This window comes from Thermobia domestica, chromosome 13 (genome assembly GCF_964235325.1).
Source record: "Thermobia domestica chromosome 13, izTheDome1.hap1.1, whole genome shotgun sequence".
NCBI lineage: Eukaryota > Metazoa > Arthropoda > Insecta > Zygentoma > Lepismatidae > Thermobia > Thermobia domestica.
Window position 1 is genome coordinate 71,972,208 of NC_137466.1, and position 21,887 is coordinate 71,994,094.

A 21,887-nucleotide genomic window follows, 5' to 3' on the forward strand; every position below is an offset into this window, starting at 1 on the left:
GTAGGTATACACCCTTGCATTGATTAACTATAACATTCTAGCATATAATTTTATTTGCTTCTGCTGTTTCGAGCTTAAGATATGAGTAAAAAGACATTAAGAACAAATAATAAAGAAACTAAGTCTACCTGATGGATAAAATAAGAAATTATATAAAATGTAATGGGCTGATCAGTACGGTACTGTATACCTACTTTTGGGCCACCCTGTATATTCTCATTCACTTTGAAAAATCGATGGAAATGTACAGAAGTTAAATAAATCTCTTCCGTTAGCAATTTTTCACATTTCTAAACTATGATATACATAAGTATCGGAAGTCTTGCAGAATGGCTATGCCTGTCTGTGGACAGGCATTAGTGCAAAAATGGTAATAGTTATCAACAAGCAGGTTTCTAGAATTGAATCAGCGCCTTAAGAATAAGTTACGTCTTATCTGTTAACCCTCTACTCAAACTGTACTTGGTAGAAATTGACTTCTGGTTTCAACGTTTATCACCATAGAAAAGAAAGAAAGAAAAAAAAAACTGTAACTGCAAGCATTTTTTTAAAATCAATTTAACATCTAAAGAGAAATTACTTCATCACTGTAGTAAAATCGAAAGTGGTTGAAATTTACTACTTCTAGTTCCAATATTGATCTCAATAGAGGGAAAACTGCAAGAGAACGACAAGCAGCTTTGCGGAATAGGCTCAGAGTTCCATTCACTTTGTTGGCCCTCGATTTAAACCAGTAGTAATAGAAATCAACCACTTCCGATTTCAAGGTTGATCGCCATAGAGTAAAAACGGTAATAGATAGCGACAAAGTATTTTTCGGAATCGATTCAGTGTCTTAAGAAAAGATTCCATATTCATCCACTGAAACCGGAAGCGAGGGGGCGTAATGGTTCAGAGGTGGAGCGTTCACTTCTGATGTGTGGAGTCCCTGTCAAGTAGACTTTGTGGTGGACGAACACAGTGCTTCAGTTTCTTCCCGCTTTCATTATCTCATCATCATCATCATCATCATCTATCTAATTATCACCGTTTCCTTACCCTTGATGCATGATCATGGGCGCTAAACTAAAATAATAATAATAATAATAATAATAATAATAATAATAATAATAAAACGAAGTGGTAAAAAAAAGACTGTTCCCGGTTTCAATGTTGATTTTCATTGATCAAAAACTAAAATAAACCAATAAATTGCTTTTTTATGTGGCTTCTGCGTTCATCAGAATATTTGTTTCTCTATTCAAACCGGAAGTATTAGAAATTACTTTGAAACTATTTCCGGTGTCAACAATCACCGTTGAAAAAAAAAACTGTAATAGATAGCTAGAAGCATTTAATTTCTACGAATTCAGTACCACAAGAATAAGTTCCCTCTCTGACTTTATCTTCCACTTCCTGTTTTAATATTGAATTCGCATAGTTTGGAAATCTACTGTAGTTTCGCAACGTGAAAGAAGCACACTTTATTTATTTATTTTTAAATCATAAGGAGTCGCTAATTCTAGAAACAATAAATATTAACCTGAAGAGAATCGAAAATATGACACTGACGTTAAATTCAATATCAGTTACAATGATGTATACGTAACTACCAAAATAATAGAAACATCGTAACACAATGCAATGTATCTAATTAATGAGGCGTTGAACCATCTTAATCTGTGGTGTAGCTGTATTCATCGCGGAACTGAGACATGTAACTCATGACTTTGGACCAGAGGGATATTGGATACATGAACGCGTACCATACCTCCTCGCACATTACTCAGTATCAGCCAATACAACATAATTCAAAACAGTTGTAGTGTACGAATATTCAGTATTACTAACTCACTAAGATTGCTGAGTGTTTCCCATCTCAGTTTAAAATCTGCATATATATTCTGTTCATATTATTCTGTTCATATAATATATATCAGTGGTAGAGCGTTCACCTCCGGTGCTTGGGGTCCTTGGTTCGATCCCAGCTCGCGCCGTGTGGACAGACACTGTGGTCGTGGGTTTCTCGGGGTTCTCCCGTTTCCTGCCACTTTGTTCATTCCACCATTTCATTCATTTCTCATAATCACCGTCTCCTTTAGCCTAACCGGCATAATCGTGGAACGTAAAACTCAATGATTTCTCAAGGATATTATTAATATGAATATGAACAGAATTCCTATAAACCGATTCAGATTAAGATATAAAATAGGTGCAGTTATTCACACTGAACTGTATATCTAGTTTATTATTATTATTATTATTATTATTATTATTATTATTATTTAGATATTAACAAAATAAATATAACGTACGAATTTGTTTTTATTTATTCGTATTTTCTTCTCAGGACAAGAATGTTTTGTCAACTTTGGACCCGATAGTTCAGGCAGCCCAACTTTTGCAGGCAAGAAAGACAGATGAAGATGTACAAAGCGTGTGTGATATGTGTGATAAATTATCATCATTCCAGGTAAGAAATGCGAAAAGAGACCCACTTTTACAAAAATTTAATACTGTAATAAACTGTCCGTAATGAATACCTACATACTTACGAAGTATTTATAAAAGTGTGTAATTTTATTTTAGAATCGTAGCTTTTTTAGCATGTGAAAAGCTCTGCTATAATCTCAAACGTAAGTACCGATGAGGTTTCAAATAGAAGTCAGGTCAACGATTTGAAGATCTCTACTAGCACAGTAAATTAAGATATGAACTATGTATTGAAAATGTCATTTTTATGTCTTGCAAAGTGATGGAAAATTTTTATTTGAAAAACAATAATGTGTGAAAATTAACATTTCTAAAATGAAATATTAATTGTAAGTAATCCTGTAATCCTGCTTTTTAGTAATCCTGTAATTTGATTCTGTAAAACGCTTGGACTACGGAAATTAAAATAGTGCAAAGACCTATATAGCATTCAGAGTTGGTGTAATTGAATCTATATAATGCTCATTTTTCTTTTAGATCATTAAAATATTAAATTTGTATACTCCGGCTGATGAATTTGAGGAGAGAGTTCCTGTGTCTTTCATTCGCAAAATCCAGGCCAAGCTGCAAGAGCGAACAGAATCCCAGTCACAGGTAAGAAAGTTCAAGAACATGTTATAGAACGTATTTTTTTGTATAATGTTTAATGGCTAAAATTACCGTGCTTACACGTATTTCAACATTGCAGTAATAGTTGGAACTTCAAATGTGTATTAAATTAAAAATACTCATATATTATAGGATTATCTGCTGGCATTGAGATTCTTTTAATGTACTACGTGCTTATGCCTTTAGTAACTTACAATTTAATATTGAGAGCTAATTTTGATAGTTACGGAACGAAGTTGCGAAAGAGCACGGTGGCTCAGGGCAGAGCCCTCACTTCTAGTTCGATTCCAGGCCAACCAAGCTTGTTCTTGACAACATTATGTCCGTACCAGTTGTTTCATAATCATTCACTTCCATTAATCATTCCTTTCCTTTATTCTGCAGGGCGTAACCGTGAATCGTAAAACTAGCAATTTTAATTAGGAAAAAAAAAAAATGGGCAAAATTGTGCTAAATATGTTTTACCTTGAGCCTTGTGTGATAAACCAAAGCTGAGATATAATGAATTTCGAAACTGCATGTAACAGTAAAAATTCAATGGGCTCTTAAGTAATTTTCGCAGTCATTTTTAAATTTAGAAAAAAAAAAAAAAAAAAAGTGGGACAAATAATGGTGATTTGATATTTATAATAGTCACCAGTAAATATATATATCTTTACTTTCAACGCAATTCAGTAGAAGAGACATTCACTTTTATAGTCATAATTGCCAGAGCTAACGTTTTAGTTCTGTTCTTTTTTCATGCCGTTGTTTCTTCCACCCGTGGCGTCTGTGTTGCGTATATGGAAATCCACCTCCGTTCAGTTGATATTAATAACTTCAGTGGATTTAAACAATAAGCTGTTTTATTGGCACTAGCAGACACTATAGGAAAACATAAAATACTTGTAATATTTATACAAGGTGACGTAACAGTAAACTGACACTTACAGACTCGCACTCTTTATTTGCATTCTGTTCAGTGTTCCCGGGTAGGTATTTACTATTTTCTTGTAGATATTTACTATATAGCTTGCTCATAGTGTCCTCTTAAATTTTCAGATGTTTACTGCGTCACATTTTTAAAACTTTCTTCTTCAGCGTTAACACAGAGATGTAAATGATCCGCAACCTCAGGCGTACAGATTCTTACTGTTTCTTTTTAGACAGTCTTTAATGTACTGGTGCAGAGGGGCATAATGAATACTTGCTTCTTCACCATGCTCCGAAGAAAATTACATCCAGATGAGGCCAAGGGTCAATCAACATTTGCATGTCTACCAATCCATATATTGGGAAATTCCTGATCGAATTGTTTTCACGGATAGTCAACGAAAAATGTGACCGTGCACCATATTATGGAAAAATATGTCTGTGTCAGACTTCTGCCGTGTCACACTAATGAAATAGCATCCGTGATACCCATACGTAATATGCCTTCGCAAGCGATGACACCGTAGATAACTGCTGTATTCTTCAGTATGTGCGGATTACTGTTGCTTTAAAAAAACACAGTTGTGCCTAAGTCAATATGTATCGACAGCTTGGAGCACTCTTCGTCAAATCACATGACTTTGCAGATAGGTTTGTGCTGTAATTCATTAAACATTACTCACAAAAGTTACTGCAACTGTAAGGGTCATCCTTTAGCATTGATCTCAACATCTGGCTTAAGTATATGCTTTAACTCAGTGTGAATTCAGGCTTACTAGACTTACTACATGCACTTATACGACTAAAATCTTGTTTTCTCGTATGTATACCCAGCGCCGACTAGTTTCTGAACATTGTCAATATATTCCTGCAAGGAAACTGCATGATTGACTTGGGAAAGCTATATTAATTGTTGCTAGCCACCGTAATCATACTGTCGTCTCATTGCCGTTCTGTCAGTATTTCTTGAGAATTCACTTTCTGTTCTTTACTACAAAAATTTCCTGAAATCTCTGATTATTACTTGAAAAAATATAAAAAGTGTCAGTCAACTTTTACCTCATCTTGTACATTAAACAGTTCCATATATAAATTATTTCGCTTCAGTAATAACTTACGTCATTGAAAGTAATTACCTAAAAATGTAGATGGTAAGAAACATTTGTGTTATTCTTTTAGTGATTAACTAAGAAATTAAGAAAATACAAAAAATAAAAATTAACTCATTTCATGTAGAAGACTGATAATTTTGACAAATCTGAAAATTATGTGGGAATTTGAGGTCAGCGTTTTAGAGACCACCTTTATTTAATACGTATCAAAATAAATGATGAGAAGTTTGTCAATTTTTGTAGTATATTATAAAGTAAAACCTATGGTTTTACTTACATGCAATTGTGATTCCTGAAAATATCTTATACTTCCTAGTTTTTACCTCTCTTCTAGAGGGTTTTCCACGGAGGATAAAAACAGGAGGAAAATTAATAAAAACGTTAATAAAATGGAAGAAACGGACAGTCTGGGATAGAGCAGCACGAAAGCAGCCAATTAAACATTGAATGGTGAATAGCACACTGTGAAGTGGCGAGCTCAATTTGTGTAGTATTTTGTTCGGGAAGGAAAAGTTGTCACCTGATATCGGTTTATGTTTTTATGTCAATATTTTGTGTATTTTTAATTAATCCCCCATTCCTTGCTTAAGCACATCTTATCTAGATTAAGCGTAGGATCTTTTTTAGGAAAATAAACAAGCTTTAAAAAAAAATTGTTTTTGAAAACTTGTTTATTTTCCTTAAAAATCCAAACCTTAATATAGATAAGAGGTGTTTAAGCAAGAAATTGGAGATTTATAGAATATTCCAAAACATCACAAAATAAAGAACAGCAATATGAGCTAACCTTCCCTTCCTGAATAGAACAACACACAAATTGAGTTCACCATTTCACAGTTTACTGCTCTACTCAGAAGAGTCCACTCCTTTTATTTTCCTGATGTTTCTAGTATTTTACCTGCTTTTTTTGTCCTTCGTGAGCAAGGTCCTAGGAGACATCTGAAAGCTGGGAAGTACAAGAAATTCCCTGGAATCACAATTGCATATGAGTAAAATGGTTGTCAGAACTCTGAGCGTATCAACATATTGTCTAAAATCTGTTGTTTTTTCTGAAGAAAGTCAAATATTCCTTTTTCTGAAAATTTAATTATTAATACACCCCATGTTTTCCCTTTTGCATAATTTTCCTAGTATTCTGTTTTACTAATTTAAATTGATTGAAAGATTGAAATCCTATAAATTGAATCATCCAAGGTTAGAGTAGATAAATTCGTATTATTAATATATTGCTATCAAGGGAATCTTACATAAAATAATCCAAAGTCAATCAAATCGAATTATAAGTGTTCTTGTGTGTTTCCGTGATTGAAATGTCTCAATAACAACAACAAAATTTGCTGAAATAAATGGGTTTATTGAGACATGCATAAGTGTTCAGAAAGTTCATAGACATATATATACAGTATATATATATATATATATATATATATATATATATATATATATATATATATATATATATATATATATAAGTGATAACTTAATTGTTGTAATTGCAAAGTGCTGACATTACATGTATTAATACTGCTCGTTCATGTACTACATTTAATACCATTCTTTTTCAGGCCACTTTACTTATGGATTCTAAATATACATTCCCCGTTCGTTTTCCATTCAACCCTTCCAAGATCCGTTTAGAGGACATCGAAATTCCAGATGTATTGAACCTTCCTATGTTGACAAAAGTATAAAAATAATGAGGAAGGTAGGGGGAAAATTGTAAAGATATTTAAATTAACTTGGTGTCATAATGAGTGAGATTAGTATTATTATTTATTTCAATGCTCTGTAATGTTTGTTTGCCATTTTGCAGCTCAAAGTGGTTTCCCAAATGCAGTTAGTCTGCACGCGCCTTAGGTTATAATTTTTACATACGTATCAAGTAAGAAACAAAACAAAACAGAAGCAAATACTCAGTTTTTTCTGAGTTCAAGTAATGTGAGACTATGTATTATTTCTGTTCCTTTTTTGTTATTTGTATATATGTAAAAAAAAAATAATTAATATAACTAAAGTATTTAGTTGTGGTGTGAGAGTGAATGGTAGAATTAAATGCGGAGAGAGATATAATATGAATTGATGTGTGTGAGGAATTATGATACGTGATCTCTGAATATATATATATTTAATTTGTCCAAAATCTTTGTTTCTGTACATTTGTTGAAATTGTAAATATGTTAGTATAAAAAATGCGTTAATTGTAAGTGCCCTCCTGTTAACATGTCAGACATAATAGTATATTATTATATTTCTATGAACAATATTGAAAAAACAGACATAAGATAAAACATATAACATTGCAGAACAGCATGGAACGGGTATGATAGTGTGATAGAAATAAATAAACAGAAAATAGTATATTCTTCTAAATATATCATAAATAGCCTGATTGTTGGAGTTACATAAGTCGTGTGGCACGTAAAGATCTTATTATTTATTTTTCTTAATTTCAAATTTATAAGAAAGTTCCTAAAAATATAAATTATTAATTTGGAATTCCAGTATGTCGGTATATGTACAATACTAGCTGAGCAAATATTGAATTTGGGAAATGCACAGAAAAGAATACTGAGCTGACATAGAATCAAATTTCAATCTCATTCTGTATGGACAAACTTTGTCATTGGTAGTGATTCAATACTTGTTTGACATGATAGAGACTTGTTTGATTTCTCGTTAGCTCGGGAAACAGATATTCTGTGCATTTTCCAATTTGCTATAAACTCAGTTATTGTGTTAATGAAAAAGCAAAGTTTCTTTCTGATCAATAATGAATCTGCCTTGAATATATTTTTTTAAATTTGTTAAATGATTGGTTGCTACAATGATGGAAATAAATAAACGAGGTCCAAAATAATGTTTATGTAGAGCAGTTTACGTAGGAACTCGGTGTGCTTTAGCTTGGTGATGCTGTGCAATACAGGAAAAAGTTTCGGCTGAGGATAGTACGTAGACATGTCACAAATAAAATGACTAAACATTCTTTTTAGTCAACGTACTTAAAACACATGCGAATTCTAAATCAAAAAATTAAGCAGCTCAGATTCATTTAATGTAAGCTGCAGTATTCTCATTATAAAATGTATTTTCGTTTAAGACTTTAATGTACATTTATTTTCTATAATAGTGTTTTATACCGTGTTAAACAATTTTAAAAGTTTGTGCGAGACCCAGTAATATATTATGTAATTTCAGTTGTCAAATGGTGGTTAAGAGATTTTTTAAAACCTTGAGTTTTCTGTTAATCATTGAAATTGTTCTAATTTTGCTAAATGACAAATTGGCATTTGTATTGTAGGATGTTTACATACGCAGTGTGTTCCAGGAAAACAACACAAAAATCTTTCAGAAATAAATCCTCACGGAAATATTAAAGGAATTATAGACCAATATTGGTGTTCAAATGCATAATTTCGGAGTGAAAGCCCGCCCAAAATTGGTCGGAAAAATATAAATACGGTCATATCTCGAGAACAAAGTAGCAAGTACTAAAAGAACATAGCAGTTATTTTATGCCTAGATTCCATTAATGTAGCAATGGATGTGTAATGTGTGCTGGTTTTCAGTTCCAGTTCTATCATTTTTCGTTTGTAGGAAAGCTCATGAATTTTATCGTATGCTTCGTGGTTACCCCTATCCGCGCTCATTGATATAATAATGAAGTCTATGCTCGAAATAAATACTATGTTCTTTTAGTCGACCATCATCCGACATTTCGTTCTCAAGTTACAACCCGTCATGTTATCGTTCCGGCCAATTTTCGGCAGGCTTTAATTTCGAAATGATACCGTTGTGTATTAATATTGGTCTGTAAATATATACTACCATGTAAGGATTCATTTCCCAACGTTTTTCTGGTGTTTGTGAACATTATATGCATAACATTTCTCTGTAAAGGTTATTAGGGAAGAATTGTGCATTTATAGAGCAATATGTAAAGAGTAAATTAAACTTTTGTTCATTTTACATTATAATGATTTATGAAGAAATACTTGAGTATTTGAATTTTGATAACTTGTAAGCATAAATTCAGTATTGTATGTACCTTAAGTATTTTTAATATTCTTACGTTTAATATATGTTTGTTGAAATTTAGATTTATAAATTATACGTTTATTGAGACATTCCACCTTTGTTTAGTGTGCCAGTGTTATTACTTAGTGCTTTTATAAATTTTTTACTGAATACGAAAACTTAAAATCAGTTTTGTTTATATGTTATTTCTTTGAAGTTTTGTTTGTTCTATCGTTGAGAGATTTATTTTCTTATACTTTATACATATGCTTTATATACATATGCATATATAAATTATAAAATCCATAATTTAGCATGTGGGCGCTAAAAATCGAAGTGACTGATTCTAGCATTGATTCCGTGTTATACGAATAGGAAACTTATATGCTATGTACAAAGTGAAAACCTCTTTAAGAGGCCTCATCACGGCGAAATTAAAATACCGCTAATTTTACAGCAATCATGTGATATCTTCAAATAGATAAAAGATAATCGAATTGAGGAACAAAAGCTCGCTAGACAATATTATTTTACATGTGATACCGTTATTACTGCTCACTTATCTGCTTTCGGTTTCCAGCCACTTAGAAAATCGGCATTTATTTTCACGTTTTTAAATGACTGCAAACTGAAAGTTAGTAGGTGACTCGTGATATCGGTACCTCATGCAAAATAATATCGTCTAGGGCGCTCTTGTTCCACATTTCGATTATCTTTTATCTATTTGAAGATATCACATAATTACTGTAAAATTAGCGGTATTTTAATTTTGCAGTGATTAGACCTCTTAAGCTTCGTACTTATGTATGTACATTGGAAAGATTGATTTTTTTTTTTTTTTAAATACATCATGACTCAGAGTATACAAACAAAATCGCAGTTGTATTTCACAATTCTGTGTAGAAAAGTACAGAAAAATTTAAAACAATATAAATATAATTTTTCTTATACCCCATGTAATTAGAATTAAAGTATTAATTTATCAAGTGAAACTTGTGTTATTGATTCTTACTATTATGGGAGAAGGGGTTAATTGGTTTTCCCTCTTTGGTATCTGAAATAAATAAATAAATAAATAAAAGAAAACACTAAACGTTAGCTATATTTAATTGTATTTTCTCATTTTACTGTGAAATTTTTCTTCTTTAGCTCCAGATAACTAAATGGTGTTCAGAAAGCTATAAGTTTTCAACACTTAGAAGGTATGGCTTAAAATCCCGTTAATAGAGCATGAAAGAAGTCCCCTAAGACCCATCAAATTACTGTAGAATTGCTGCTTATTAAGGAATAGCAATTTATACGTTCACTGTCAAAAGAATGTTAGTCCCCCGAAATGAAAATTCGGGCTGGGTGTACTAAGCCATGAAGATCTTTTAATATTATATGGAATTAGTGTTTTTACTTTTCTTGGTACATATCTTTTCCTGTAAAATTTTTATTGATAGTGCATGGAAGAATTTTACCCAGCAATGTAGATATTGGGTCATATACAATTATACTAGCCTTATACTAAAGGCCTGAGACTACGAAGTTCATGCGTAGGACAGATCTTAGTCTGATATTACATAAAATTCTATCTATATTTTTTTCTTTCAATTCAAAAATGGTTTAATAGACTTCATCTTTTTTCCCCATATATAAGTCGATCTTTTTTCCAGCACTATCTGGTTTTGATGTTTCGTAGTCATTTTATTATTCACACACCAAAATTCAAAAAAGGATTAAAATTTCTTTTGGAGATGTTTGTACATAAAGAAACATACTGCATCTCAAGCAAATGAGGAAAAGAGTGTTTCTAGAAAGATTGGTTTGAATTGTGCATAGAGAGGTATTTTTAAATACTATTTTTGTTTTCTGGTGTTATTGCTTCTACTTCTTCTTTCATTCTAATTCACTTGATACCTTTCGTTTTTTCTGATAACGGTAATAGGATGTATAGCGAGATTATAAGAAGCTTACAGTGTTACAGTAGCCATATGTAAGGTACGCAGTGTAACTTTTCATTAGTCATTGTGCAAGCGAGCAGATATGAACGACTAACCTCACAATTGTGTCCCCCTTGGCTCAAATCCCATCTCCTTGAAGTTCCTCCCAGTTTTACAAACCTAAACGCTGGAATGACAAGATTCGTCACACCTTCCCTTTGAAATTTTCTTCCATTTCCCATTGCATAAACAGTGTAATTTCTAAACTCCGTAATCAAATAGACTTCATACCCTAGTTCACGTCAGTGCACCCTTTCTCTTTCCCGTAACCGAATGGATCATTCAAATTACTCTTGGAGTGTCATGTAGAAGGTGAGACGAATTAATTCTCAGCATCGGATGTTTAATAAGAAATGTTTGCTTACCTATACACTATTGGCATGTCACCTTCAATTGGTAGTCTTCTTGTGAAGCGACTACTACTGTCGGATACATTCCTACACCTCGTTTCCCAAACGTTGTGCGCAGCATGTTTTCAAGTCTGTTTAAGCTAGTTTTTAATTTTGGGAGAAAAAGGTAAAGTCAGCGTAATAACGTTTTTGGTAAAGTTTCAGTACAAATTTTTGTGGCCAGACGCTCGCACACTTGTCCTAACGTGCACAAGAACCCTCATTTCCCGGTAATATCTCTAGGCACATTCATGTTATTTCCTCTGCCACATTCATGTTATTTTCTCTGCCACTATGTGATGACAGACTTAACTTAGCCATGACTCGAACAAATGTACATTTGAACATGAGAGAACACTACTACAGTTTGTTTTGCGGTTCAAAACCTTAGTGGCACACCGCTTACATTCAGGAAATTAAGTAGTCACTCATAATAATCCATGCTAAGTTTTACCAATTCTTCTTCAGCTTATTTTTGCGGTATTTTACTGTTACTGATATCTTTCGTTACAGTAAAAATACTTCTTCCAATACTTCTTGCGTTCTAATTCACTTGATACCTTTGTCGATTTCCGGTTGTAGCATAGACCATTCTCAATCCAAATTTCAGTAGACGCTAAGTACATCCTCACTTATCTTCATGCCATTTTGGTCTACATCGGACAAACTATTCTGAGAAAAGCTACTATGGACAGTAAGAAGTTAGACCAGACTAGACTGGAATGAAAGTGGTTAAATAAATGGTACAAACCGAGCTTCATAAGCATAGCGTGCGTATTTCGTCTATCGGGTTGTTATTATTATTATTATTATTATTATTATTATTATTATTATTATTATTATTATTATTTTCTATATTGAAATCTAAATTATACTTCTTATAACACTGTATACTTCTTATAAGTAATATACAATAATAGTACTGTTGAGAATGAACTAAATAATCATAGATTCTTGGATTTTTTTTATTCACATTACACACATTAAAATACAAGAATATGTATAATACACTTTGTGTTCTTAAGAAAAACTTTAAGCCGAACAGTTGGTCGAAAGTATGGGGAACATACATAAAAGGCTCTCAGTTGAATAGCGGACGTTTTTTAACGCTCTTCTTTTCTTTGTGTTCTATTAGTTAATGTTTGTGGTGATAGTTGTGACTATTCCATGGCACACTATCCTATCAGTTTTCTCATAGACTATCAGTTAAAAGTGAATAAATAAATAAATAAATAAATAAATAAATAAAAGCTCTTTTTCCCTTAGTTTCTTTTCGGAAACCTTTCACATGAAAAGTAATCGGGGAGACTTGAGATTTACAATCAAAAAATCACGTTTCCTTATAAGTTCACTATATAAAAACTAGAATTTTTGAAATAATGGAAATAATTTTCATTGCTCTAAAAAAAAGTCTTACATTATCACGGAAATTTCAAGTTAACGTAACCAATTAGTACGTCCTTTTATACAATTGAGTCTAGATTCTTACCTAACAACAGGTAACTATTTTATTATTAGACAGAAATATATAAAATTGAGCGACTACTAATTTCTAATTCATACAAGTATTATTTAAAAACAGCTTTTAAGTATTTCCGTCCTTACAATAATAATAAAAACTGATATCTGTTGACTTTTCATTATTTTTTCTTAGTTTAACTTAAGAGTTATTTTTGATAGTGGTTGTGAGGGTGATATGCATTTGTTACAAAAATTAAAATTACCATAACTTTGCCAATACTTTGTTCTCAAGTGCTTTCATATTCATTTTCAAAAATAGTGGAATATTCTTGAACATTTTTAATGTGCTATACTCCACGCTATAATTTTAAAAACTATGTAAAGTGGAATAATAAAACAAATACGATAGAGATGAAAAAGAGATGTTTTAAATTTGGTTACATGTATTTCAAAATTAATCATTGCAATAATTTTGAGCGTGACGTATACAAGGAAAACACAACTCAATCAAATTTAGCATTTATTGTAATTGTTACTTTTAGAAAACTCATAATATTGCATTTTTATAAATGTTTATTCAAACGTTAACCTTAATAACTTTTAGGTTTTATGTCTTGTACACAGGGTGTTACAAAAATGTCATAATATTTTAGGAACAGATTCCTCACATAGAAATAAGACAAAAGTTTATTTAGACCTGTGCTCAAAAGGGGATAGTTTCGGAGTTATAGGGTATCGAAAACGTGAAATAAGTGAACTTTATAGTTCATAGCTCCACTACTATGGGACATATCGTAGTCGGGTCAAAACATCACTGAGGAATTGGTATGTGAACTATCCGAATATCCATGTTTAAGAATATTCCAGTACTTGCACACTAATTTTTACTGTGTGCGCAAGGAAAGGTGGCTTCTGACAGTTCGGAGAGCACGTGGAGTATTCGAGGCAGTGTTGCCAGAGGTTTCGCAACACAGACAGCAGTCCTGGCGACAAGCTTAAGACGTTTAATAAGTTGTCTCAACTACCGGCAACAGCACGGTCAGTGACCTTCGTTGCCAAGCAACAGCGTGAAAGAATACTGCTGTGGTTGGCGAACAATCATCCCTCTTGTTTCGTTTACAACATGTGCAGCTATCTGTTAGAAGTCAGCTTTCAGTAACTCGGTAATAGAGAGGTAGGTGGAGAGTGATCAAGTACTCCCAAACTGCCTCTCTAAAATGATTGTGCAAGTACCGGAGGTTCTGAAAGATAAATATTTGGATAGTTCCCATATTAGTTCCTCTGTGATGTCTTGACCAGACGATGATCGGTTCTATAATACTGGAACTATGGCCTTTAAACTTCATTTTGTTTCAAGTTTTCGGTACCCTATAACTACAAAACTATGCATTTCCGAGCACATTTCTATATGAACCTTTTTCTTCTTTTGATGGAAGGAATCTATTCATGAAAAATTGTAACAGATCTTTGTAACATCCTGTGTATTACCAAGTGCTACCTGATGATCGTATCATTATTTACGCTTCGTCCAAGGTATATGACATAAGATACATAAGCTAAATTTTTTTACCAGTTTAGGTTTTTAAGATTTTCTGTTAAGTGAAACACGTACTTACATTTGTTATACGATTTGAAAGTATATTTATTACAATAAAGTGACGTGATCTCTTAGAAATACATTCCATTTAATTCTGAGTATTGAGTGTGGCAGCTGATACCTGTTGTTGTAAAAATGTCAATGCAAATAAAATATTATTTGTAATATCAATTGTGATCTATTATTTTGAAGTTGAGTGTGCAAGTAAGTATGCGATTGTATTACATCAGTAATTCGAATTTATATACATCCAGATGTGCATAATTATCACAAATTCTCATATATGAAATATGCGTTATTCAGGCGCAAATAGAAATACACATACCCTCCTATTGTGTACTTTTTCGGGACGAATGGACCAGTTTGAGATTGGTTAGTTGGGTTACCCAGGTTAAAGAACACTATTCTATTCATTATGGAGTTATTGGTATATTGTCAAACGAACAAGTATTGTGTGAGTGTCCTCTTACGCTTGCGACTACATACATGTGAGATACGAAGGAATATTATTGTAATTAAGGTATATTGTTGTAACTCAGTCTATATTTTTTTCAAATCTGTACTTTGTTCAAGTCCGAGGTTTCACTTAAGTGTATGGAAATGATATGTATTACTAAAGCATATTATGCATAGTGGAAATTTCTAACAAAATACTATTGCCTGTTAGAGAAGTAATTGTATGCATAATATTAACTTCTGGCTTCGATCATACATATAAGTACACTTTGTGGTTAACTTATGACAGTGAATTGCATACTAATCAAATTGTGTTATAGAAATCATTTCTTGTGTTTTTTCAACGAATTATTTTATTTGATTGTGTGATTGATTTAATGTGCCGTAGTCATAATATTATTTGATTATAACAGGTCTTCCAGAGTAGGATATACTGCAGTAATTTATATATCAGATCTTCGAATGAATAGGAAGAAAAGTTAGCGAGAATGAATATTCTGTTTTTGATTGATTTATGTAAAGTACTTTACAAGAGCAATCGAAAGTCTTAGTGTAATAGGTGTCAAATACGTGAATTTGGAATTGTTTTAACCATCAGTCTGAATGAATAAGTCTTGATAAATTTGGTGTTTTTCTTAAAGGTAGTTTGTAAAATTTCATTCTTTAGAAACAGAGCTGATTTAGATGAGCTCTGTTTAGAAAATAGCTTTGATGCCTTTTTAACTTTTCATCGGGTGGGCTGGGAGGGTATTGGCAAATACTAAATCTTCGAGATATAGACAAAGAAAAAAGCCATTGTGACATGCCGGATGATATTTTTGACTGTGCTGTGCTTTGGCAAGAGTTTCTAGATAACAAATCGATACCACTCCGTTTCTAAGGACTTTATTGACATACTTCTGGACAGTTATTGAGAGATTTTTTTGTAATATATTTGAAACAATCATTATTCATTAACATCGTCCATAACAATCAAAAGTGTGCAGTTACCCTGACTAACAGCTGGACACCAATCACTTTCGGTATTTCCATCCACTGGTCTGAAATTCCAAACACAGATATTAACATTAACAGCAATTCTTGTCGCATGTATAAGATTGTAAAACTCAACGCGTGGATTTTCTTAAATTCCAACCTTTTGCATTTAGTTATTTGTATCTACATTGACATTTATGTGTCATATTCACATTAATTTGAACAAAAATATCCTCACAGGAAAGCTAAATTATTTTCGTAAAGTCAATTTCTTCCTCTAAAAGTTTCCTAAGTTCTTCGGAAAAACGATTACTTGTACTTGATGGAAATAATTTGGTCATTTTTGTTACAGCACTGTATGACCTATTCGTTACGACCATGTGCAAACTCTTCTTCCAACTTGGAGAGAGTTTTTAACTATCTGACTTCGATACTGCATTTTCGTTTTCTCTCATCTAACAATCAATTTTATCTCGTGCACTTAAATGTCGGTATTTTCTTTGGGTGATGTTCAGTACTGTATGAATCTAGTAATCAGCTGCTGAAAACGGTTGAATCGTTTTGAAACTGTTTATTCTATTAAAAGAATCTAAAGTAACAAAAAATCTCCACAAGTTTTCAAGAAGGCAGCAAGCTCCTACTGCTTATCAGATGGAGCATGTGATGAAAGAACACATTGTTTGCCTTTTAATTTCCAGTCAGTTCATAAAACGTTATAAACCAGTATTAATATACCAAAACAGACCATGGCAATATGTTAAAGTACACATATCTATTGCTGCTCTCGTTGCTAATATCGACTTGTTGATAAGATGAATGTACTTAAAAGGTACGGTTCTAGAACATGTTCACTCCTTTTCCACGTTTCTCTTACTTAGTGTAAATTCGTACTGAATACTTTCTGTGCACTACTATTTGTTTCTCTCATAACTAATAATGTTCGTGCTATAGAAAAGTGTATACGCAGTATTTAGGAACTCATTTTGTACTGTTTATTATTTGTGTTATTTATTGAAAATGTTTGAAAGATAAGGGAGTGAACTTTGGAATTATACTTTTCAATTGTGAATACATGATGCTGTATTATTGTTAAAGATAGAAGCAGCTTTATTTTTAGATTTTTCCCTATTTCTGATGTTCAGTTTCGAATTAAAAACTTCGTCTTCGTCCATGCTATCATTTAATTTATTTACTTCGGTAGCAAGAACTTTTCATTTTCATAGTAATAATAATTCGTTAGATTTCCTGTATAATAGTATTGAGAGCCAATACGCTGATTACATATCACTCAGTACAGTCTTACAGGCGAAGTCGTTCAGGACAATTTTATATCAAAAATTATTGAATTCAAGTATTTGAAAATTATTACGCATGGTAATGCATTAATAATACTCCAATTAAGTAATTTCATTAAACCACTTAAGTTACTTACAATATATATATATATATATATATATATATATATATATATATATATATATATATATATATATATATTGTACAGTCACATGCGTGTGCATACGCATGTGATTGTAGATTGTAGTGTCATAAATCTTTCTTACGGCCATGTGATTAGGAAACGCACCCTTGGTGCGTGAGACCTGGGTTCAACTCCCGCCGCATTTGGATCTCAGGTTAGTAGTCTCGCTACTGAAAGGAACGCTAAACTCCAATCCAATCAGTATGTGATTTCATTTGTTCAATTTGTACTTTGAGGCTATTTTTCAGTCCCGAGGCTGTATAGGTAGAAAACTTAAGTTTAACGTGGAATCTGAACCATTTTAGTACCATCCGGAGACAGAACTCAGAATCGTACGCACGATTACTTTTCATGTGTGATTATAGAATTATTGGATCGTGTCGTAATTTTCGACTTTACGCATTTTTCGTACCAAAATGATTCAGAACATTAAAATTTCCTATTTAAAGAAACAATTTTTGTCAGTTGTTTTCTTTTTGTTAATTTTATGACTTCTGTGTTACTCTTTAAACAAAATAATTTCTATCTCTATAAACTTGATATTACTGCTACAGCTATATAGATAATCCGCGATTTTATCTGTTGGATCTGGTAAGAGCTAATTACAACCACAGAAAACTACCAATCTAAATACAACCACAGAATAAATTACTTGAAATCGTAATTGGTTCTACAATGTAACAGTAAATAGATAGTATTATGGGTGTTACAATAAATCAGTTTTACGGAATATAACGATTGTTGAATGAAGTGAATTAATAAGTAGTCTGTGATTTTTTCCCCCTTCATGTTGAGAAGTCATTTATGAAGTGGAAAATGCAAGCGTGGTACATCGATGTATTTAACTTCAATATTTGTTCTTGATAGTAGTAATAATTCATTATTATCGAAATTGAAAATGAAATATTTAAGTTAGTTTACAAAAAAATATGAAGATTTAATGCAAAGCGCCAAAGCTCTTGAAAGATCAACTTGAATCAGTTGTAGGAAAAAATAATAAATATACAAGTCAGAAATGAGAGTACACGTTCAATCACATAGTTATATCGACATTACTTGATTTTTTTTACCGGAAATGGAAATGACATTTGAAAAACAAATTCTGAAAGTAGATAGTTTCTTGGATACAGTATTGGAGGGCAGTCTTTATATCACGGATCATGATTGTAATGGTTATAGGAATAACAGATTTCATTCAGAAATGCGTATCTAAAGTAGGCTAACGTAATTCACTCTTTCAAATGTAAGCCCTACCTTTTATGTATTCTTAAAGTCGGAATTACATGCTGCTAATTATATAAAAACAATGTAGAGCATTGAGTTGAATTACTTTATTTAGTCTATGTTCAACGTAATTGTCTATGAATTTCTTTTGCCACGAGGCAAAGTTGGGATTTGTTGTTGAAAATATTTCAAGAACTGTCCTCTTATTTTCAGCATTTGTCTATAATGTACCAATATGTAAATCAATAATGACACCACGTATTATGCCATCAAACGTGTGAACATATTTTTGATTCTCCTGTTTATACTTTTAAACCCCTTCTCTTGAAATGTATAATTTTGTCCTACTCAAGAATGTGACTTATTGCTTTGAGGTTTGTTATCATAAAGTACTTTCGTTATTTTATCCTTTTATTTGGTTTCAATGCGGATAATAGTTCGTATTTGTTATTCAAGGGTAAAGGTTGTGTCACCTAATAATATACCCAAAAAATAATTACTTATATACCAAGTGTACTTAGTCTTCACTATTAGGAACAGAAATAAAAAGGTAAAAATTGATAAATTCAGGTAATTTGTTGTATAAAAATTGTGTTGTGAAAGGTGATTCCTGAAACAGTTTTCTGAGATTAGTGTATGTGTTTGTGTGTATGTATGAGAGACCTGAAAGTCAGTTGCTTCAGTCAATATTGTAACTACCATAATGGGGTAGACTACGTAAGCTGTTACAAATATCTGGAGTCCAAAATTTTATATAAAAGCAGACAAATATCAGATTATTCAGTCGCTTATAGTTACGAGTCAAATACTGATTGTGAAGGATGACTTCCGATTTACTCGACTTCATAGATATATATCGTCTCCAGACAAAATTGGGCGAAGTTGTATTTGTAATGTTTAACAGAAGAAATGCAAATATATCACTAACTTATGTTAAATCTTTGACAGGAATTTTACTATCACCGGTGGCAAGTTATTTACTGTGAACTTCATAGTACAGTTATCTGCCTCTTGTATTGTAGAAATTGCCCTCTATAATACTGTCCATCAATGATTATTGTCGTCCGTTCCCTTCAACATCTTAATACCTCTCATGTTGTAATTTCTGTTTAATCGGGGCTCTAACTACATTCTTTGCCTGATTTATTTCCAATGACATTGGTTTCATTCTTTTCAGCTGTTTTCTTCTTTTCAACTTTTTCCCACCCATAGTGAAAGCTTCTGATTGTTTTTTTCATTGTTTTCCCGTAGCATTATGCTCTCTACCCGGTAAGTACAATATTTAAGCAGATATGTGAAACATTTAGCGAAACTACTTCAATATTAGATATTGTTAGGAATAATCAATGGAGAACATTATCTATTATACTGTTTTCTGATGCCATATGTATTTTGATATGCACAAAGCTTACTTTAGAGATTTTGAAATTGTTTATACAAACCATAGTCCTTATGACTTGGTCGGACCTAACTAACTTTACAAGTATTTGTCAAGATTCTAATTCCAGTAGCTTGTGTTGATAGAACTATCCTGCTGTATATCACTGTAACTATAAATCTCTCTTCCTCTCTCAGCAAAATTTAATAAATTGTAGTTCTGTCTTTGTTGAGGGGTCCATCTGTAAGGAGAGGCCGATAGTTACTGAAGCATTCTGTACATACATATCGTGCAGATTTCTCGTATTATTTTTAATAAATATACTCCGATGATAAATGAACGTTTCCAATTAACGAATAAGAAACTATAAAATATATGAAGCTTCACATTAAAACAAACAAGGACACTGACCAGGCATCTCGTCCCTTCACAAAAATGAAAATGGCTACATGGGTCTTGTATCCACCTTCCTTTGTGGTTATCTCTGTTTACTTTTTGCACCTAATGATTACAATAATGCTTAAAATGTGTTCTGAAGTCTACTTTAAACGATTTGTGTATCTATCCTATATTTTCATAGGTCGGTGAAATCTTCGTAAGTAATACATTCTTCATGAAATTTTAGTTTGACATGTTGATAATCCAATATAATTTACAACTTTGAAACAGGATATTGAGTTGTCTTCATTGAATATGCCCTTTTAAAAAATCAAGCCGTCTTTATTTACCTTGTACCCTATCTGTTGTTTCGTGCTCTTTTATTTATTGATAAGGATAAATATCAAAATAAGAACTACTGCCCACTATTGAATTTTGTCTCACTAGGAGAATGATATATTGTGTAACAAATGAGAATTCAATTGGCAGTAAATAGAAAATTGTAAATGTAGACTCCAATGTATGAGAAAATTAAGGGTTTCTCAGTGAAAACAATAGAGAAAAATAATGATGACAGCCGTAGTCTACACACTTATTGTGACTGGTACAAAGGAGAATTTAAAAATGTAGTGATTTTGTTCTTGTGCTTTCATTCACGTTGTTATGCTTTTCGTGCAATGTTAATGGATTAATGTCAGCTTTAATCTTCCCCTTTTTATTATTTTTTCTATATTGTGTTGTGAAATTGTGAGATTTAAGAGAGTAAAACGAAGGAACTATTTTTCTGTAGCTCTGAAAACTTGTTAACAGATTGTCAGGTAAATTGTTGAGTGAGAGTTAGATGACATTCCTTCTTTCGTATTATGAAGACAATTTCCAATTTCAATCTTGTGATTTTTTTTTTTTTTTTGCCTGTTCCTTGTATAAAATTATCATCATGTAGATTTCTGTTGTAAAAATATATCTATATGAAGAAATTGAAATTGTAAAAAAAAAAAAAGTGAGTTAAAGAAAACTTGTAAAGTTAATAATAATAATAATAATTATATAACAGTAGTTCTTGTGATTTATTTACAATAGAAGAAGAGTGAGTTGGCGGGAAATTGCTCACCTTTGGTATAAAAAGCCTTTAATTCGATCCCTATTATGAGAGTCCGTAATGGACGACGTCGTGTCCTTAGGTTTTCTTTGGTTTCCACTTCCCCCTTCCACTTGCTTGTTATTTCATAATCATTCAATTTCATTAATTTGTAGATTTGGGTTTGGATACAAAATCTCACTTAGGCAGAACCTTTATTGTAGAATGCTGAAAATATATGAATCATTACGGGACAGTGTTAATTCAGAATGGGAAATGTTATTAATTAAACTGTATATTTTGTATATTTAATAACAGATAGAATAGATTTCAGTACACACCACTGATTAAATCTGCATAATACATT

At 32.0% G+C, this 21,887-nt stretch overlaps 1 protein-coding gene across 1 annotated transcript in view; it reads left to right on the forward strand.

Moving 5' to 3' along the window:
* The window catches only part of didum (dilute class unconventional myosin), a 295,555-nt gene extending 278,126 nt beyond the window's left edge, over nt 1-17,429 (forward strand). The window contains exons 31-33 of the mRNA XM_081735899.1: nt 2,330-2,452; nt 2,950-3,066; nt 6,671-17,429. Of these exons, the coding sequence (XP_081592025.1) occupies nt 2,330-2,452; nt 2,950-3,066; nt 6,671-6,796 (366 nt within the window). The 3' untranslated portion in view covers nt 6,797-17,429. The remainder of the gene's footprint in view (nt 1-2,329; nt 2,453-2,949; nt 3,067-6,670) is intronic.
* The last annotated feature ends 4,458 nt before the right edge of the window (nt 17,430-21,887 follow it).